At 33.7% G+C, this 19,200-nt stretch overlaps 1 protein-coding gene across 1 annotated transcript; it reads left to right on the top strand.

Moving 5' to 3' along the window:
• Positions 1 to 1,803: 1,803 nt before the first annotated feature.
• Positions 1,804 to 14,730, top strand: LOC131942908 (uncharacterized). The gene is made up of 15 exons (XM_059302874.1): positions 1,804 to 1,852; positions 2,346 to 2,534; positions 6,408 to 6,623; positions 6,719 to 6,922; positions 7,159 to 7,302; positions 8,000 to 8,134; positions 8,940 to 9,074; positions 9,317 to 9,451; positions 9,600 to 9,734; positions 10,615 to 10,776; positions 10,951 to 11,053; positions 13,716 to 13,875; positions 14,076 to 14,112; positions 14,349 to 14,446; positions 14,587 to 14,730. Exons 1-15 carry the CDS (start codon positions 1,804 to 1,806, stop codon positions 14,728 to 14,730), a joined length of 2,046 nt encoding a protein of 681 aa, XP_059158857.1.
• Positions 14,731 to 19,200: the final 4,470 nt, after the last annotated feature.

The raw sequence follows: 19,200 nt of genomic DNA, 5'->3' as shown, positions 1-19,200 counted from the left end.
GTGACAAATGATGAGAACTGTCATCTATGGCCTCCTTCGTTACCTCGCAGAAAAGGTGTAATACATTAGTTTCTGGTGAATTTATGTTTATAAAAGCCATAAGTGGAGCAGCAGGCAAAGAGATTTGGAAATGTGAAGTTAGAACATGTCGAGCAAGAGTTCGCATAATACATGATCCCTGGACTAATGATCTCAGAGCAAATGATCTCAAGGGCAAATGATCTCAAGGACAAAAGATACCAGGACAAAATATATCAGGACAAATGATACCATGGAAAATGGTCTCAGACAAAATATATCAGATAAAATATCTCACAGCAAAATTTTAATAGTATGTACGTTGATTTTAGTTGATTTGAACATTTTTTTAAATTAACTGTCAATATAGTTTTTTTTTTACTTTTTTTTACCCACAAAAGTCGTGAATAAAATGAATTCTTTGAACTCAAAAAAAGCATCAAAAGATTTTTTAAACTTAATCTTTGTAGTAGCATTTATTTTTAAAAATTAAAAATTAAAACAAACTCCTTTAGTCTGAAAGGTATAATAAATGTTAATGCATAAAACAAATAAAATAACATTAATGTTCAAAACACGCGAACAATTTTTCAAAAATGTAAATGGGTCTTCAGGTTTGTAACGTAAAACTATTGTTTTTATTGGATCATCAACAAAAATGTTTACGTTTCTTTGCTTGCAGGTACATCGTTATGATCACACCTCTCTAATACTATGTGATCATGCATTGTGTGAACTCTTGCTCGACATGTTCGAACTTCACATTTCCAAATCTCTTTGCCTTCAGCTCCACTTATGGCTTTTATAAACATAGCTTCACCAGAAACTAATGCCCTAACACCTTTCTGCTAGGCAACGAATGAGGCCATAGCTTAGTAAGCACAACTAATACTGAATTGTTTGCAAGAATACTACGACATACTTAGCTCCGCTATGACCGCTGTCGTTTAAATAAGCATTTGTCGCTTGATCACTAAGGTGCGTCCGAAGCATAACTATTGACTTTAGATGCTAGTTGTAACGTCCATGGAGGGCGGATGTCTTTCCCATAATGCATGTCTCTGCCATTAAAGCAGGCGACCACATTGATACGAAGGTGTGTCTTTTATCCTCGAATACTATACTAGCAATCTTAATTTTAAAATGTTTAGTGTACTGTGACAAATTTATACGGCTAACACTTCTCACACTTATTATATAGGCCTATAAACAACATTAAACATAGTAAGCAAAAGCGTATGACAGTCAATAAAAAAATATTCAGATCTACTAAAACCATCATATACACCATTAAAATGTTGATGTGAGATATTTTGTCTGAGATATTTTGTCAGAGATCAATTGTCAATGGTATCATTTGTCCTGATATATTTTGTCCTGGTATCGTTTGTCCGTGAGATTATTTGTCCTTAAGATCATTTGTCCTGAGATCATTTGTCCGTGAGATATTTTGTCTCAGAAATTTTGTCCGAGATCATTTTTTTGAGATCATTTGTCCTGTCACCTAAACGACTTTTTTTTTACTCATGATGAGTTGCGGGCCGTTAAAACGTACAACCTATTTTAAGCACATAATGGACGCAAAACACCATATGACAAAATACTGAATTAAAACCTAAAACAGGACATCATTGTGTAGAGCGATATTAGTGTCACACCTAGGCACACGCTGGGTAGGTAATGACCTAAAGCAACCGGACAGTGGTGAAAGAAGTTGAACCCACACCCTCCCCCTCCTCAACCCATCCCGAACTGATCTGTTAAGATCATTTGGAAAAATATGTAATGAGATACCAAAGTACCATGCTGCCAGAATCATACCTTTTTGAAACAGGTAAAACATTGTAAATATTGTTTTTGCAATTACCAGTAAAGAGGTGTAAGATCAATGCAGTAATCTAACATATAACTTATCATTATGTAAAAAATGAACTTTAAATAACACAAAAGCAGTAGCTAATTAAAAATGAATGATCTGAAGTGCTAGACATGTTCCACCTATTAGATTTAGTTTTTCTATTAGTTTGAAAAGCGTGATTTTATACCATATGTGTATATATATATATATATATATATATATATATATATATATATGTATATATATATATATATATATATATATATATATATATATATATATATAATGACGGAGAATGACGGAACATAATTGAACCTGCCCCATTAGACGATTTAGCTACGGTACTGTCCCCTATGCACCGAGAACAACACTTTTTAGATGACTAGTCAACCTTTTTATTTCATAGAATAAATTTGACATATAATTATTGTTTTAAAAGGTGATAATAATCTTTTTCTATTTATGCTAGAATCACTAGAAAATGTCCAAATTTCGTTTGTCAAAGAGACCGGAGAAAGCATCCCATGTAATAGGATGGAAGTGGTTAAATTCTCTCTTAAGGTCACTGAAATCTTATGCCAATCAAACGTGTTGGTAAAGGAAGTTTTCATAGACTTTAAATCAGACAAAATGATTTGCTCTGTTTACATCAACGGTGGTAAATATATATTTTTTATATTCATTTTTCATATATATATATATATATATATATATATATATATATATATATATATATATATATATATATATATATATATATATATATATATATATATATATATATATATATGTCTGTGTGTGTGTGTGTGTGTTTGTGTAAATGGGAGGAGTGGGTGAAAAGTCACGGCATGTGTTTGCCTTAAAGAACATACTTTTTCATTCCTCCATCAAGAAAATTATCGTTTTAGTCGTTTACCTTGCTTGGAGTTCACTTCCTGTTATAACTTTCTGAACCAGAATTAAGTTCAGAACCACATGTACTTTTTTATCTACAAAGTGAGAAATTTAATCAACGAAATCATGTAAGTATGCTTGCATCTTTCATTATTTTTGTGTTTTCATTCACTTGTTGTTTTCTCAAGCTATAATAACGTAAGTCTGGATTATTTGTACTTTTGAGAAATTGATTTGAAAGTGTGGATTATTTTGTTGGGATGAACTGTCATAGGTCATGGGGTGAGAATTCACACTATGTCTTGGGTGTGAATGTTCACTCCGTTCATTAAAGTAGAAGACTACTTGGTACAAAACATGCACAATATTTTTTTTTATTTTTCTTTCTTGAATTTCCAAATGACAGGGAAGTCATTATATTCCCGTAGCATGAATAAAATAATAATACGCAGGTCAAGTATTAGTAGTAGTAGTAGTAGTAGTAGTAGTAGTAGTTTTAATAATAATAATAATAATAATAATAATATTAATATTAATAGTAATAATAATAATAAAAATAATAATAATAGTAATAATAACATTTATTGTCCAATCATTACATATTCAATCACTGCGTTTTGTGATTAGATTTTATATTTGAATTTAGTCTAAGGCGTTCAGCTTGCTTTTTTATCTACAGAATCATGCCAAGACAATACCAGCGCAAGAAAACACGAGAAACTTTTACGAAACATGCCATTGAGATGTCAGTTACAGCCCGTTTTGAAGGAAAGTTGCTCCGTAAAGATGCATCCGACTGTGGATTTAATTATATGACCCTTCATCGCTATGTAAATCTGCACAAAACAACGGCAACATTGAGAAGGAAACTTTGGTTACAGCACGCAGAAGAAGCGCATCTTCTCAGATGAGCAAGAACAAGTTTTGCTGGACTACATCCTTGAAGCCTCTTCAATCTGTATGGCCTAACTGAGAGAATTTCGCAAACTAGCCTATGAAGTTGCTGTTGCCAACAAGATTGCCATGCAAGAATCCTGGTCCTCTGCAAAAACTGAAGGAGAGGATTGGCTGAAGGCATTCAGGCACTGTCACAATACGGATGCGACCAGTATCTCCCACTTCAGCTTGTTTAAATTTTGTTAGATCTTAGCTCCTTGAGTTTGCAAGATTGTATGAGCTGCTGACTTGTTGCCCACAATTTCTTGTTTATTGTGAACATTTTCTGCGAGTACTGTTCTCTCCATACCCTTCGTCTGCTTCATTGGCTGTTCCGCATATTGCATAGACATCGTTGCCACAGGATCCACAATAATGGGCTGCACAAACTACCTTGCCATCATCATATTTTGAACATCTTTGTTGGCACATTCTACTGAACCTTGGCTTTGGCTATTTATTCTTCGTATATTATATTACTAATACAAGCTTTAAAATGTTTCGAGCAATATGATAAATTTATTCAGCAAAAATTTCTAACAATTATTATATAGGCCTATAAACAATAATAAACATAGTAAACAAAACCATATGACAGCCAATAAAAAAAAATTCAGATCAACTAAAATCATCCAATACACTATTAAAATTTTGCTGTGAGATATTTTGTCTGAGATCATTTGTCCATGATATCATTTGCCTGATATATTTTGTCCTGGTATCATTTGTCCGTGAGATCATTTGTCCTTGAGATCATTTGTCCTGAGATTATTTGTCCGTGATATATTTCGTCTGAGATATTTTGTCTGAGATCATTTGTCCTGAGATCATTTGTCATGGAACCTTATATATATATATATATATATATATATATATATATATATATAAACATTCATTACTATTCTTGATTATTAAGAGAAACTATTTGTAATATTACAAAAAAAAAATGTTTTTGGAACCAAATAGATTCAATCAAATTACATATGAAACAGTTAATACGTTTCACTCCAAGCATGTGACACTTTTTGACCCCGCACTGTGGTAAAATGTCACAATTCTAAATCACCAGTTTGCTAGTCTGTCATGGGCATACCGTGAATAGTTTTTCAAACGGATCTGTATACAGTTAACTGAAATGTGGAACTCTATCTGGTGCATTGGCATTCACACTTGTTGTCTCTGGATCCTAAAAAGTGAAATTTTCACCTCCTCCTCCCCTATATATATATGTATATACCAGGGGAACCCCAAAAGTTTCAGTCCAGGCATCGAGCAAGATAAATCCGCCCTTGGGGGAGCCTAAATGTTATCTCTGAAAATTGCGTACAACATTAGAATATTATAAATATTAGAATATTTCTAAAATAAATACTGTTTTTCAAGTTTCATTAAATCATTTTAAAAAGCATTCATTATCGATGAATTTAGTATAATTTTTTTTTTCGATAAATCAATGCGTTAAAACTATCAGTAACACAATAAATTAGTAACAACTTATAGAGCAAATAAATAATTGAGAAGAAAAAAAAATCGATTGACAAAATAATCAATTTAAAAATCGTTCTTGCCCAGCAGAAACTTTCGGACCCAGCGGATCATTAGGCAGAAGAGTAGAGATTATCTATGTATCTGTCCATGTCGTTTGATATGTAGTGTGATAAGTTGCACGCTAAACCACTTTTGCTTTTACTAACGCAATATGATGTTTATGTTGATGGTCATGTTCATGTTCATGTTCATGGTCATCGCCATTGTCATGGTCATGGTCATGGTCATGGTCATGGTCATGGTCATGGTCATGGTCATGGTCATGGTCATGGTCATGGTCATGGTCATGGTCATGGTCATGGTCATGGTCATGGTCATGGTCATGGTCATGGTCATGGTCATGGTCATGGTCATGGTCATGGTCATGGTCATGGTCATGGTCATGGTCATGGTCATGGTCATGGTCATGGTCATGGTCATGGTCATGGTCATGGTCATGGTCATGGTCATGGTCATGGTCATGGTCATGGTCATGGTCATGGTCATGGTCATGGTCATGGTCATGGTCATGGTCATGGTCATGGTCATGGTCATGGTCATGGTCATGGTCATGGTCATGGTCATGGTCATGGTCATGGTCATGGTCATGGTCATGGTCATGGTCATGGTCATGGTCATGGTCATGGTCATGGTCATGGTCATGGTCATGGTCATGGTCATGGTCATGGTCATGGTCATGGTCATGGTCATGGTCATGGTCATGGTCATGGTCATGGTCATGGTCATGGTCATGGTCATGGTCATGGTCATGGTCATGGTCATGGTCATGGTCATGGTCATGGTCATGGTCATGGTCATGGTCATGGTCATGGTCATGGTCATGGTCATGGTCATGGTCATGGTCATGGTCATAGTCATGGTCATGGTCATGGTCATGGTCATGGTCATGGTCACGATCACGGCCATGGTCATTGTCATTGTCATGGAGAAAAATCACATCGCACACTTCGGGCGCCGCTCTACCGAAATTAAAATGAATTTTTCACAATAACCTTCGTAGGAGTACTTACAATAAGAAACTAAATTTTATGGGGATCAGATGAAAGGTATAGTAATGCATTTTTATAGATAACGAAAATATATTAAGTTTTTATATTTATATTAGAAATTATCAGATGTATTGATTATATTTTTTTAATTTGGCAATTTTTAGGTCGTAACGTAGCCATAAAACAATTAACCTGGCAATCAACCACGGAAACCTACCAAGGTGTATCATATGATCCCAGTAGAGCTGTAGATGGCAATACAAGTAGAAAATTTTACACTCACAAATCATGTTCACACACTTTGACGGGATTGCCAGGTGAATGGAAAGTCACATTTAGTCAGCCATGGTACTTGAACAGATATGTAATCCATAACAGAGGTACACAGCATTTTATGCCAATCTATTCTACTATGTAAAAAAATAATTGAAAAATAAGTTACATAGCTGTGTAATAATTTTTTTTTTATTTTCAGAAGATAACAGGGAACGGATTAAAGGATTTGTATTAAAAAGCAGCAGCTCAACTGATCGGGAACAATTCAGTTACACTGATAATAACCCCGACAATAACGTCACTATTTACACCATCACAACCAGACCTTCAGCCACTCCTATTTCATATGTGACCATTTCTGCTAGGGGCATATTAACGCTATGTGAGGTGGAGACCTACAGCGGTAAGAAAAACCGAGTAAAGTATTCGAAGATACAATGAAATTTTAAACACACATATAGGAAATACGAAGAACTTTATTGAAGTTAAATGATGTTAAGATATTTTCATCAATTAGCAATGTATTATGTATATGGCTAGAGGGTTGCTAAAAATATTGCAATGTAAATTAGCACTATTTACGATTGTTTATCATTGTCTGTTTGTTAACAACCATGTTTACGATCTGCTAACATTTAGATCATTACTGCACACCTAAATCATATGGGCCCGAATGTTCCATCCCTTGCAACTGTGACGATAGAACTGAGAAATGTTTTCCCACAACAGGCGGATGTCTGTCGGGTTGTCCTGTGGGCTATGAAGGTTACGGCTGCTCTGAAGGTGTGTTCATGATATTAAAATAACGTATAGTGTTTTAAAAGTTTCGTAATTATTGTAGCGTGACAGTTGTTGTGATAATAACTGTTGTTGGGTTTCGGCAAAATGTAAATTTAAGAACGTAAGACAATTATAAATAACTTGTAAAAAAATAAGTGAGTTGATATTTTTCTGTACATTAGATTCCAAATATGAGAATCAACTTTTACATTAAAGAGATGTGAAAATCCGGAAACACATATTTAATATAGAAAAAACTAAGTGTTGAGTACTGTCTACATAGCACATTTTTTACACAAGGAGGTACGAGGGTTGCGCACCGCACCGGATGACACCATTTAGACATGGATACAAAGACAAACTATTACAAAATGTTCAGAAGAAAACCGCCTTTTCAGTTCAACGATTAATGAAAGTTGATTGGTTAGTTTAGTACAAATTGACTGGGGAAGTAACACTATGACGTAAAGGTGTTAACTATAAATATTAACAATAATACACAGCTGCATTCACAAACGACTAAAGAGAAACATTGTTCAATATGCACAGTTCAAAGCAGTCACTTGAGGTGGGGGGGGGGGGGGGGTAGCAATGTTGCGATTCAATTGCAAAAAAAATTAAAAAAAACGAGTATCACCAGTGAACTGTGTCCGATATGTTTTAATGGTTGTCACGCCACTGGTTTAATTGTCTTGGATAGAATGCAGTGACTCACACTACGGCGCAGGATGTGCGGAAACGTGCAGTCGCAGGTGTTTAAACCAACAATGTAACAATATCGATGGTTCATGTCTGGGCTGCTCAGCTGGGTACCAAGGGGTGTTTTGTGAGTACGGTAAGTTATCATTTATTGACATCTATTATGTTTAAAGCGGGAGAATAAAAATGTGCTATATACATTTTATAGATTCCGCCCTATTAATTTACGCACAAACTCATTAATCAAATGAAAACAATACAACATTTTAATTGTCGATATATTTTAAATCTAACTTTAAATTTAACTTTAAATTTAACTTTAAATTTAACTTTAAATCTAACTTTAAATTTAAATTTAAATCTAACTTGAAATCTAACTTGAAATCTAACTTTAAATCTAACTTTAAATCTAACTTTAAATCTAACTTTAAATTTAACTTTAAATCAAACTTTAAATCTAACTTTAAATCTAACTTTAAATCTAACTTTAAATCTAACTTTAAATCTAACTTTAAATTTAACTTTAAATCTAATTTTAAATCTAATTTGAAATCTAACTTGAAATCTAACTTGAAATCTAACTTGAAATCTAACTTGAAATCTAACTTTAAATCTAACTTTAAATCTAACTTTAAATCTAACTTTAAATATAACTTTAAATATAACTTTAAATCTAACTTTAAATCTAACTTTAAATCTAAATTTAAATCTAACTTTAAATCTAACTTTAAATCTAATTTGAAATCTAACTTGAAATCTAACTTGAAATCTAACTTTAAATCTAACTTTAAATCTAACTTTAAATCTAACTTTAAATCTAACTTTAAATCTAACTTTAAATATAACTTTAAATATAACTTTAAATCTAACTTTAAATCTAACTTTAAATCTAAATTTAAATCTAACTTTAAATCTGAAGATGTCATCTTATTCCTAAACAGCCTGCGATACCTCATACTATGGTATAAACTGTGCACAAAGATGCAACACCAGCTGTAAAAATCAACAGTGTAGCAATGTTGATGGAACCTGCAATAGCTGTATTATTGGAAAACAAGGCGGCTTTTGTGATAAGAGTGAGAAAAGTTTATTTTATCTTGCGACGACTTAGTCTTGTTTTAACTCTTACATTCCTGTACTTGGTTGGGTTCATTATTGTTCTTTAATGTTAAAAACCTATTTCATTAGTTGCTTTATTTGTGTCTGTTCTCATTGCTCATAACAAGTTTGATCATAATGATAAAAAGTATAATTATGTATGTCCTATAATTAAAAGATACATTTTCATGACTATTTTATTCTGGATAAAACTACACAGATTGCGATGCTACTACGTATGGGGATCAATGCAGCAAGCCATGTAGCACCGACTGCACAGACCAGATTTGTGACAACGTAAATGGTCGGTGTTTAAGTTGTCCTTTTGGCAAAATGGGCTTCTTTTGTGATCATGGTAATTTGTTTTACTTAAAGCTTGTAGACGAAAACATGAGGTGATTGGATAGCATATAACCGTTGATGCATTTTTAAAAAGCAGCACAACAATGGAGATGTTTATTTAATGAGTGATACATTTTAAATTTTTCTAACACCCAACACAGATTGCGCAGACGGCCATCTCGGACAAAACTGTACAAGCACCTGCCCTTTTAACTGTTTAAATTTACAGTGCAACGCGACTAACGGTTACTGTTTCAAGTGTAATCCTGGATATCACGGGATTTTTTGTGATAAAGGTAGGCTCTGCTATCTGGATATCAAGAAAAAATACTTTTGATAATGTTAGATTGTACCTAATAAATGTTGTTATATATATATATATATGCAAAGGTAAATGTACAAGTTATTAAAATTAGTAAACTAAAATAAACATGTTTAGAATGCTTTGGTCATTAAAGCAGTAAATAAAACACGTAAAGATATAACTAAACAAGTTAATAAAAAGTCTAGTGACAATTTAAGCGCAATTTCCTTATGTTATAATGTAATTTAAAAAAAAAACAATTTTACCGAACGAAAGGATATTTTGAAAACTTTCTACGGCAATATTGTTCTAAATTATGGCAGAAATCGATTGGTAAATGTTTCAAGTCGCTAAGTGGTCTGGTTGCCGAGATATGGGCCAAAAACTGTATTTTTTCGAGGTTTTTTTGGTTTTCCGGGAATTCCAGGACGGAATTCCTGGATTTGTTTGGCCCACAATCATTCTCGAAACTTGCTTAACATATCTGCTTTGGAACTAGTCCTCGATATTGCTTCGTTGAGGAGGAGATACGACTTAAAGCTGCAGACACACGTCCATCCATCCAGAATTTCATGGTTTTTTGGCTTTTCCGGGAAATCCAGGAAGGAATTCAGGGAATGTGTTTAGCCCACAATCATCCTCGGAATTTGCTTAACATATTTGCTTTTGGAACTAGTCCTCGATATTGCTTCGTTGAGGAGGAGATACGACTTAAAGACGACTTAAAGCTGCGGACACACACCCATCCAGAAAAGACGAGTTAATAATCGCAATTCCTGTAAGGAAATTGCGCTAAAAAGTATTTGTTATTCCACTTTACATTGTAGATAGTTCTATTCATTGTAACAATCTACACTAAAACCTTCATGCAGTTTGTGATGTTGGCTACTATGGAGACGGTTGTCATACACCATGCAGCTCATTGTGTGTGGTCAATGACACACAGGTTTGGTGTAACTACACAGATGGAACTTGTCTACTTGGGTGTAATGAAACGTTCACAGAACAAGACACGGAATGCATCTTGTTCAAGGGTAAGTATCAATTGGTAGCTCTAGTATTCTAGCTTGTTTAATGGTAATTATCAATTGGTAGCTCTCCGACTCTTGCATATTAAAAGGACTTAACAGTTGGTAATTTTAGCACTATGTGATTATACTTGTAGTACATAACATTCTTTAATTTAAACTTCTATTCTCCAATTAAAGAAACTACTGTTCCATTGCACAGCGAAGAGCCGAACATCATTATTCCTATAATAGGAGCAATGCCGCTTTTTGTTGTTTGCGTTATCATTGTTGCACTCTTAAGGTAACATTTATCTATATGCTTCTAAAATTAGTGCGTTTATTTTAAATAGTTTTTGGATATCGTCTGATCAGAGCACATGCACAGTGTGTATCACTTTAAAATGCGTACTTTGGTAGAGAAAAACATTTTTTTTTCAGAATATATAAGACACGCATTTATTTCAAGGTTTACATTAAATTAATGATATAGTTATGTGTATAAACACATTTTATGTACAACTTGAGAAAAAAATACTTTATTTTCAAAACTACACTAAATATTTTTAGAAATACCGAAACTAGGTTTAAGTTGTTGTCGAAAAGTAGATGTACATTTAGAATCTATGCCAAAAGTGCTTACTAAAAAAAGTAGGCCCATAAATACAAAACAAATAATTCAATTATTTTAAGAAACAATTTTAGTCCTTAAATATTTAAATACGAGAAAAATGGCCCGTTGAGGAAGGATACAACGGGCGCTAGGCTGATAGTGCTGTCTCTTTTCTCTAAACTAAAACCACCCCACCCCTCCCCCCCCCCCCACACACACACACACCACCACCCCCACCCCCCCCAAAAAAAAAATGTCTAACGTCCCATTCAACGAAATATAATTATATACTTTTTCCAGTGTCCGCCCCCTCCCCGAAAATTCTACCCCCGCCCCCGAAAATTTCAAGTACCACCACCCCTCTCCGGGGAGGAAAAAGTCTGAAAGAAACATGATTGCTAAACCGAAAAGTCTCGAGTTCGAACCCTCGGGCAGATGAGGCTCGTTAGCTGGGGACAGCCACTCTTCTAGGAGAGACAACTCCAAAATTAAACAACTGCTGCCTTGTAGTTTGTTCTTGGTTGGACAAAGGCTATGGAAGCGAATCCAAAAAGAAAAGCAGGCTGAAATCGGAGTCAATGGCCTCAATGGCACATAACCAGTTGACACGTAACGCTTAATTGTGTTGGAGGCGTGGTCGAGTCGGCAAAAAGCTCATGGTTGATAAATTCGAACAGTCTCGAGTTCAAACCCACTGGCAGATAAATCTCGATCCCCTTCAACACAAATAATTAAGAACGAAGAAGAAGAAGAAGAAGACAACATTTCCTTTTTATTCAATGTTTACTCGAGAATCAATGACGTCATATTACTGTGTGCACTATCCGGCTTGAGATTATTTTCTACTCTGTGCTAAATGTGACGACGTCATACTTCGTTTTTCGAATTACTATGCATGTTTTTAATTTGCTTGTGTTTTCTCTAGAGCGTTCTTGTCATATAGACAGACAGCGAAACTATTAGTATTAATTTTAATTACCTTTGTGTTTCTTATCATTGTAATTTGTTACCTATGATATGACTTAGTTAAAATATTGTTTGTTTCAATTTTTTAAGGCCTCCCGTAAATCTTTTACAGGGGATATATGTTGTACATTTTTGGTCTTAACTTTCCCACATAGAAAGTTCACAGCGGGAAATCCCAATGCTCTCACATGGTTCTAACTCATTGTTATTATTTCGATGTTAGTTGTAATAATGTATTACTTTGATATTCATTTGAGTTTTGAGGTTGATAAGTGTAATATAAAGAAATCAACGTTTTTAAAAACAAAAACATTTCAGCTGGAGTGTGACTTTTTTTTAGATAATAAGATAGTATGGTCGACACTATGCTCAGCTAAAATTGTTTTTTTTTTATAAGTCGAAAAAGTATTTTCTGAGGTGTAACGTCTTTTTAGATGTAGTGAGCTGACTTTTTGTAATGATGTGTGACAGTGAGTAGTGAGAGGAATACAATCTTCAAACATTCGTGACGTCATTTGGGAATGACTATTTATCCCATAGTCATTACGGGGATTATTAGTTTTTTAGTTTTACTTAAAGTTATATGTGTTACAAGCTATGTGCTAGAACGATATGTTAAAAAAGGGATCGGCAACCTACGGCGCATCCGGCTCTTTCGATGTCAAAATGCAGCTCTCCAGCTCCTTGTACTAATATTGATAGTTATATTATTTCATTTAAAAAATTCTAAAAATATATTACACTTTAAAGAAACACAGCTTTAAACAGGATAAAAATACTCACCAGAGAACTGTGAGAATAGGTGCATTAGAAAGTATAAGAACAGCTAATAGCCGCTTGGGCACCACGCCCAGCCCCACAGCAGTGCTATAGACAGCCCGTGGCAATATTTCCATGCTTACACTGCCCAAGTGCCGACTTGTTTGAATATCGTTAAATGGGAATGTTATTTTATTTAGAATGCATTTCCTTATCTTCTAGTTGGGAGACCCCAGCTTCTAAAGTGTATTGGGAGAGTCCTATAGATATATTATTTGTTTACTAATGTTATTACTCTGGCGAAACATGTGTATTTTTTTAATTGAATAGATATTATTTCTATTTAAAACTATTTATTTTAAATAACAAACCAAATCTATTTACATAATCCTAATCAAATACCAAATATTGAAAATAAAAATGTGGCTCTTTAAAAACTGGAAAATTTAGTAAATTGTAACTTTTGGCTCTTCCGTCTCAAAAGGTTGCCGACCCCTGAGTTAGATATGAAACAGTACATAATGCTTAAAATTTTATTAACGGCGCATCACCGTGAATGTTTCTCGCTCCAACAATGTTTATAAATGTGTTGTTATTGTATTCCATATTGTCTATTAAATCTAAACAGACCTAAAAAAAAGATGGAATCCAACGTAACAGTAAGCGAACAGCCTGTTGTTAATAAAAACACAAATTGTAACATGGGTGTAAACGACATTAAAGTCTTGGTCTCAGAGCTACATGGCATGCAGACAAACGAAAGTCTACTTTACCGTGGAGAGTTTACTGTAAGTATTGTCGCCATTTTGATAAGGAGATTAATGTGAGAGAAATAAATGTTGGTACTTTTGTTGAGCTTAAAATAAGTGCAGTCAGTATTTTAAAGAACATGTTAATTTATTGTGTATTGTGACTACTTAAATGTAGTTTGTTTTAAACAAATCTCAAAAATCTCATAGTTTATGAAAAAATGTCGATCACTTTCTAGGGCTACAAAAATAAACAGAGATTTGTCGCATCACAAGGTAGTATTGCAATTTTAGTTCTTTTTACGTTAGAAATATTTGATACAAACAGTATTAAATCAATGATGAAAAATAGTAAAGAATAGACATGTAATAAATACAACTGAATATTCATTATACTCTAGCAATAATAGTATAGAATAATTTATTGGTTTAAAGTTATATTGCATATAATGTTTACATTTAAATTAAGCAAAAAGGCGACACATTAGACAATTATTTAATGTTGTTTACAGGCCCAAATGAAGTAGGCATCAACGACTGTGTTCGAGAGATTTGGGAACAAAACATTGATACATTTATGATGTTGGATATTATGATTAAAGAAGGGAAGGTAACGCATATTTTTTTTACAAGTCATTACGTTTTTTTAGCAATTCATTCACATGGAATTACAACAAGCCAATGTAGGGTTTACGAAAAAGTATTGTTGATATTTTCCTAATATAAATATTGTACACATCTGATTATCAGAAGAAACGTTCTCTGTACCGGCCTACAGAAAGGTTGTTGAAATTCGGTGATATCCAAGTGAAGTTGGCAAAAACTCATGTGTCCGCTGACTGCACATTGCGGACATTGGAACCTAGTAAAGTAAACAATTGCAATAAAATATAATCTAAATTTAGATAAGTAACCTTGTGTGATAAAATATATGCTGGAACATAGCAATGTAAATGTGTGTGTTAAAATATATGTTTGAATTTAGCAGAAGAAATATTTATTATCAATAAAATCACTTTTTAAAGTAGATGGTATCAAATGCTTCTGATATTTTGTAAAAAAAATGCGGTTTTACAGAAAGTTAAGATGAGCCATCAATCCAACCTGTTCCACTTCACATCATGCCTAGATAAAAATGTACCTTTAACACCGTGGGAAATTGCGGACTTAGAACAGAGGGTGGCCTTAATGAATATATTAAGGCCTATTGCTGTCCGCTATAGGTTTCTAATTTTACATACTCACTATTTTGTTTCGGAGGCAGTCATCGTGTTAGGGAATGTAAGGTATTTTTACAAGCTTTTATTTAACTCACTTCCTCTGTCGTCAGTCGTCAGTCTGTCTAGACGGAAACGCAGGAGTGAAAATTCGGACAGTTCTACTTGACCGACACGATTCACAGTTATATATATATATATATATATATATATATATATATATATATATATATATATATATATATATATATATATATATATATATATCGCGTTTAATTAAAAGGTCATATTATAATTAGCATTTTTAAATGTTTAAGATTCAGTTTAAATACGCATGTATCCATTTTCTACCGCCATAATATAGTGTGCTGTAAATTTATACAAGTGTTTTTTTCACGTTCTTGCAAACTGGATTTTTAATCAATTTATTTTTAAAATATGTGTCATGTTTAATTAGAAACAGTACAACTTACTTCAAATAACAGCTCAATTCGCCATTTTTTTTAGGAGAACCGTTTCGTCTACTGACCAAAATGATCGCTTACGAAGGGAAGCAAACTGGAAGAGGAGTTTATTGTAAATCTTTTAAGTAAGGAGTTTTATTAATTGTGTTTCAGAATTAGAAAAAGTATTCAATGCGACGATAAATAAATATGACTGATTTATTTGATTCAAGTAACTTTATCCTTAACAATTAGGTATTGACTTACAATGTACTTTAAATATATGTATTAATAACGTACAAACCCAAAATTTAGTCTCGAGCGATTTTGATTTTGTTTTAGAAAATTGACTTATTCCACCATGTTGTAATCTTTACACTTAATAAATCAATAAAACTAATAATAAAATAAAAAAAGATAACAAAAAATTTAACACAATTATCGATCAGACCTTATGAAATGTGTAATATATATTCTACCCATTAGGAGCGAGTACTATTTTGGGCATCGAACAGGAGCGTACATATGTATGTACCAAGTCCTAGAGAGACAGAACGAAGTCAACACACCTTACAACAACTTTGCTAACAACTCAGGTGCTAAAGCAAACCATGACGTGACGCCGTCTACAGCAGAAGAAGAAAACGTTGTCCTAACATCTAGCATGCTCCAGACTTAATCGATAAAAACTGTTAAAGTGTGTTTCAGAGCTAACAAAGCTTCCACATTCCTACATTATATTTTTTATAATCAGTTTTGTATATTTAGAGCTTGAATTTTAGTATATATTTTATATTTCATTTTAATATTATATTTTATTCATGAAGACTTACTTAGTTCGCACTCCCCTAAAACCACAAACTGAGAATTTAACCTCTCGTAAGGCGAAGTAAACAAGCTTTGTTGATGTTTTTGATAATTTTATTAATTTATTGCGGTGTAATTAAAAAAAATAGATATACATGTTCTCATGTTAACTTTATGATGGTGCACCCCTTGTGAGACCGTCGGGGTAGTGAAGAGTTGGGGGTGGGAGATCCAGCTTTTGTTTTATCGTTTTTATTTTACTAACGTTGGATCTATATATTTTATTTTTTTTCTTTCGTTTGTTTTGTTTTCTTTTTTTTAACCTGAAAATTGCTGTTTCAAGTCTGCTTTATACACACACACACACACACACACACACACACACACACACACACACACACACACACACACACACACACACACACAAATACCATAGCAGGATATTAAACATTTACATATTGCGTATTCGTTTCTGACGGTGACATTGCTTTAAAGCAAGACAACTCATGTTATATGCACAATTATTTTAGTTAAGGGCCTTGTTAGCCATAAGAATGCTAGAATTTCTATGATTTTCAGGCATCAAAATTTTTACATCAGCACAGTCAATCCGTGCTTTTATGTTGTTGTGTTCATTTACGTAAATGTCGCTGTTACGATTTGGACGAGTTTCTACCACTGGACTAAAACAGCACTTAAGTTATCGGTATTTTAAAATCAGAGAAAATACATGAAACAACCACTTACCTATATTGCAGCTCAATCAAAGTATGAGAATAATCCAAATATGAGATCTTATAAATATATGGAAGCTTATATAAATTACTCACGCTGTCTTGTTCACAGGGGAATAGAGTTCAACCTACAATCTAATATATGTATTTTAAATTTCGTCCACCTAACTTAAACGGTACTAGATCTAATGGGCTTTTGAGAAACCGAAATTAGAGTGAATACTATCTTCGGTTACCAGAAATTGCTGAAAAGCTCATTGAAATCGATACCTTTGATGTAGTACTTACATAACACATTTCTTCAGCCTAACTGAAAAGATGCTCGGTTGCGTGTTTACACACGAACACAGACACACACACACACACACACACACACCGACAGGATGGGGGAACTAAATTTACCCAGTTTAACTTTTATTTAAAATCTCGATTTAGATTTTTTGCACGATTACACTCAGTGGCGTAGGCAGGGGGGGGTTAGGGGGGGTCATAACCCCCCCCCATAGACCCCTCGGTATATATAAAAAGTATGAGGGGGGGGGTTGCAAATCGAAAGTTTGAGGGGGGGGTGCAAATCGAAAGTTTGAGGGGGGGGGGGGTGCAAATCGAAAGTTTGAGTGGGGGTGGAAATCGAAAGTTTGAGGGGGGGGGTGCAAATCGAAAGTTTGTCCCCGGGTAAAAAATTGGAACCCCCCCCCTTGAGACGATCCTGGCTACGCCACTGATTACACTTCATCTTTTACATTCATTAAGCGATAAATTAAGTAGGTGTATAACTGCGAAAACTACCAAAATAGATACTAACTAGCCTTAGCGGCCTGGCCCTGCGCTGGCTTTTGAGGTAAAAGATATTTGTGAAAGGCCGTGTTTAAAAGGTTTAGCATATAATTTTACATGCTGTTGGGACACGTACAAGGTTGACTGCTAAAAATGAAGGCTTTAATGTATACATTTTCTAACACAAATTTAATATACCACTAAAATTGCATGTTTTTAGAGAAGGTTATATGAGCAACGTATCTATCTATATACTACTAAAACTCAACTTTGTTTACATGTTAGAATATTTTTTTTTGTTGTTTTGCTTGTCCGATTGGCTACAGGAGAGAATCTGCACTGTGTAGAGCTGTAAAATAGTATGTAGGTAGAGACCAATTTTTGTTTTTAGACAGACTGTTAATCACAAATTTATTTAAAGACGTTAATTAATGTATTGATTTATTCATTGGTAGATTAACCACATTAATTATAAAATTTTAAAACAATGACTTTACTTAGAGTGAATAGGGACGTCACATGATTTATTTACTTTCTGAAACAACAATGGCAGTTCCATCAAAGATTGTGTTGCCCGTTCAGATCTTTAACGCGTTATAAAGCTAATTTTCTGTCGGCTATAAGTTTAACAATACGTCTGTTTGCTATTTTTATTACGTTTAAACACTATTAGCAATGTTTAAACAGTTATTTTTATTTTATCATACACTACATTTCAGTAGATCTACAGATCAGCTGTCGAAGGAAGAAAATGTTATGAATCTAGATCTAGATCTATGTCAATAGACTTAACGTAAATTCTAGATCTAGACTTAAAGTTAATTCTACATCTAGAATCTAGAATCTATTTCATGCCATAAGTAATTTATATAAAAAACTGTTTAGCTTCAATGATCGAGAAATCATATGTTTTATCTATCTAGGTTCTACATCTGGATCTAGAGTTACGGCAAAAAAACTAGAATCTAGACTCAACGTAAATTCTACATCTAGAATCTAGAACCTAGAACTAGATTCTATATACTAAACTATTTCAGGACTTAATATAAATCTTTGTTTGTTTGGTTATGGAATTGGCTAATTTGGGATATAAGCCCCTAATTAAATTTAAAATAATAGTTCCTATTCGCGTAACTGGTTTCTTACTTTGCAGTACAGTATACGACTAATTTTACAATGTTTAGTCAGTGCCCCTATAGTTAAGATGGTAGTGGAATAGCTACCCTGCGAGAGGTACGGGTTCGGGACACATCAACACAATTTTTTTTCTTAATTTTTGTTTTTTTTAACGTAAATGACGAAGATGTCTATCGGTACCTCACGGGACACAGGGTAGGTGAAGTAGTTTCTTTGTCCTCAACTTATGAAGGGATAGTGTGGACAGAG

This window comes from Physella acuta, unplaced genomic scaffold, assembly GCF_028476545.2.
Source record: "Physella acuta isolate Inbredline_101_S28 unplaced genomic scaffold, ASM2847654v3 ptg000432l, whole genome shotgun sequence".
NCBI classification, from domain to species: Eukaryota; Metazoa; Mollusca; class Gastropoda; family Physidae; genus Physella; species Physella acuta.
This window is presented reverse-complemented; position numbering and strand designations above follow the sequence as displayed.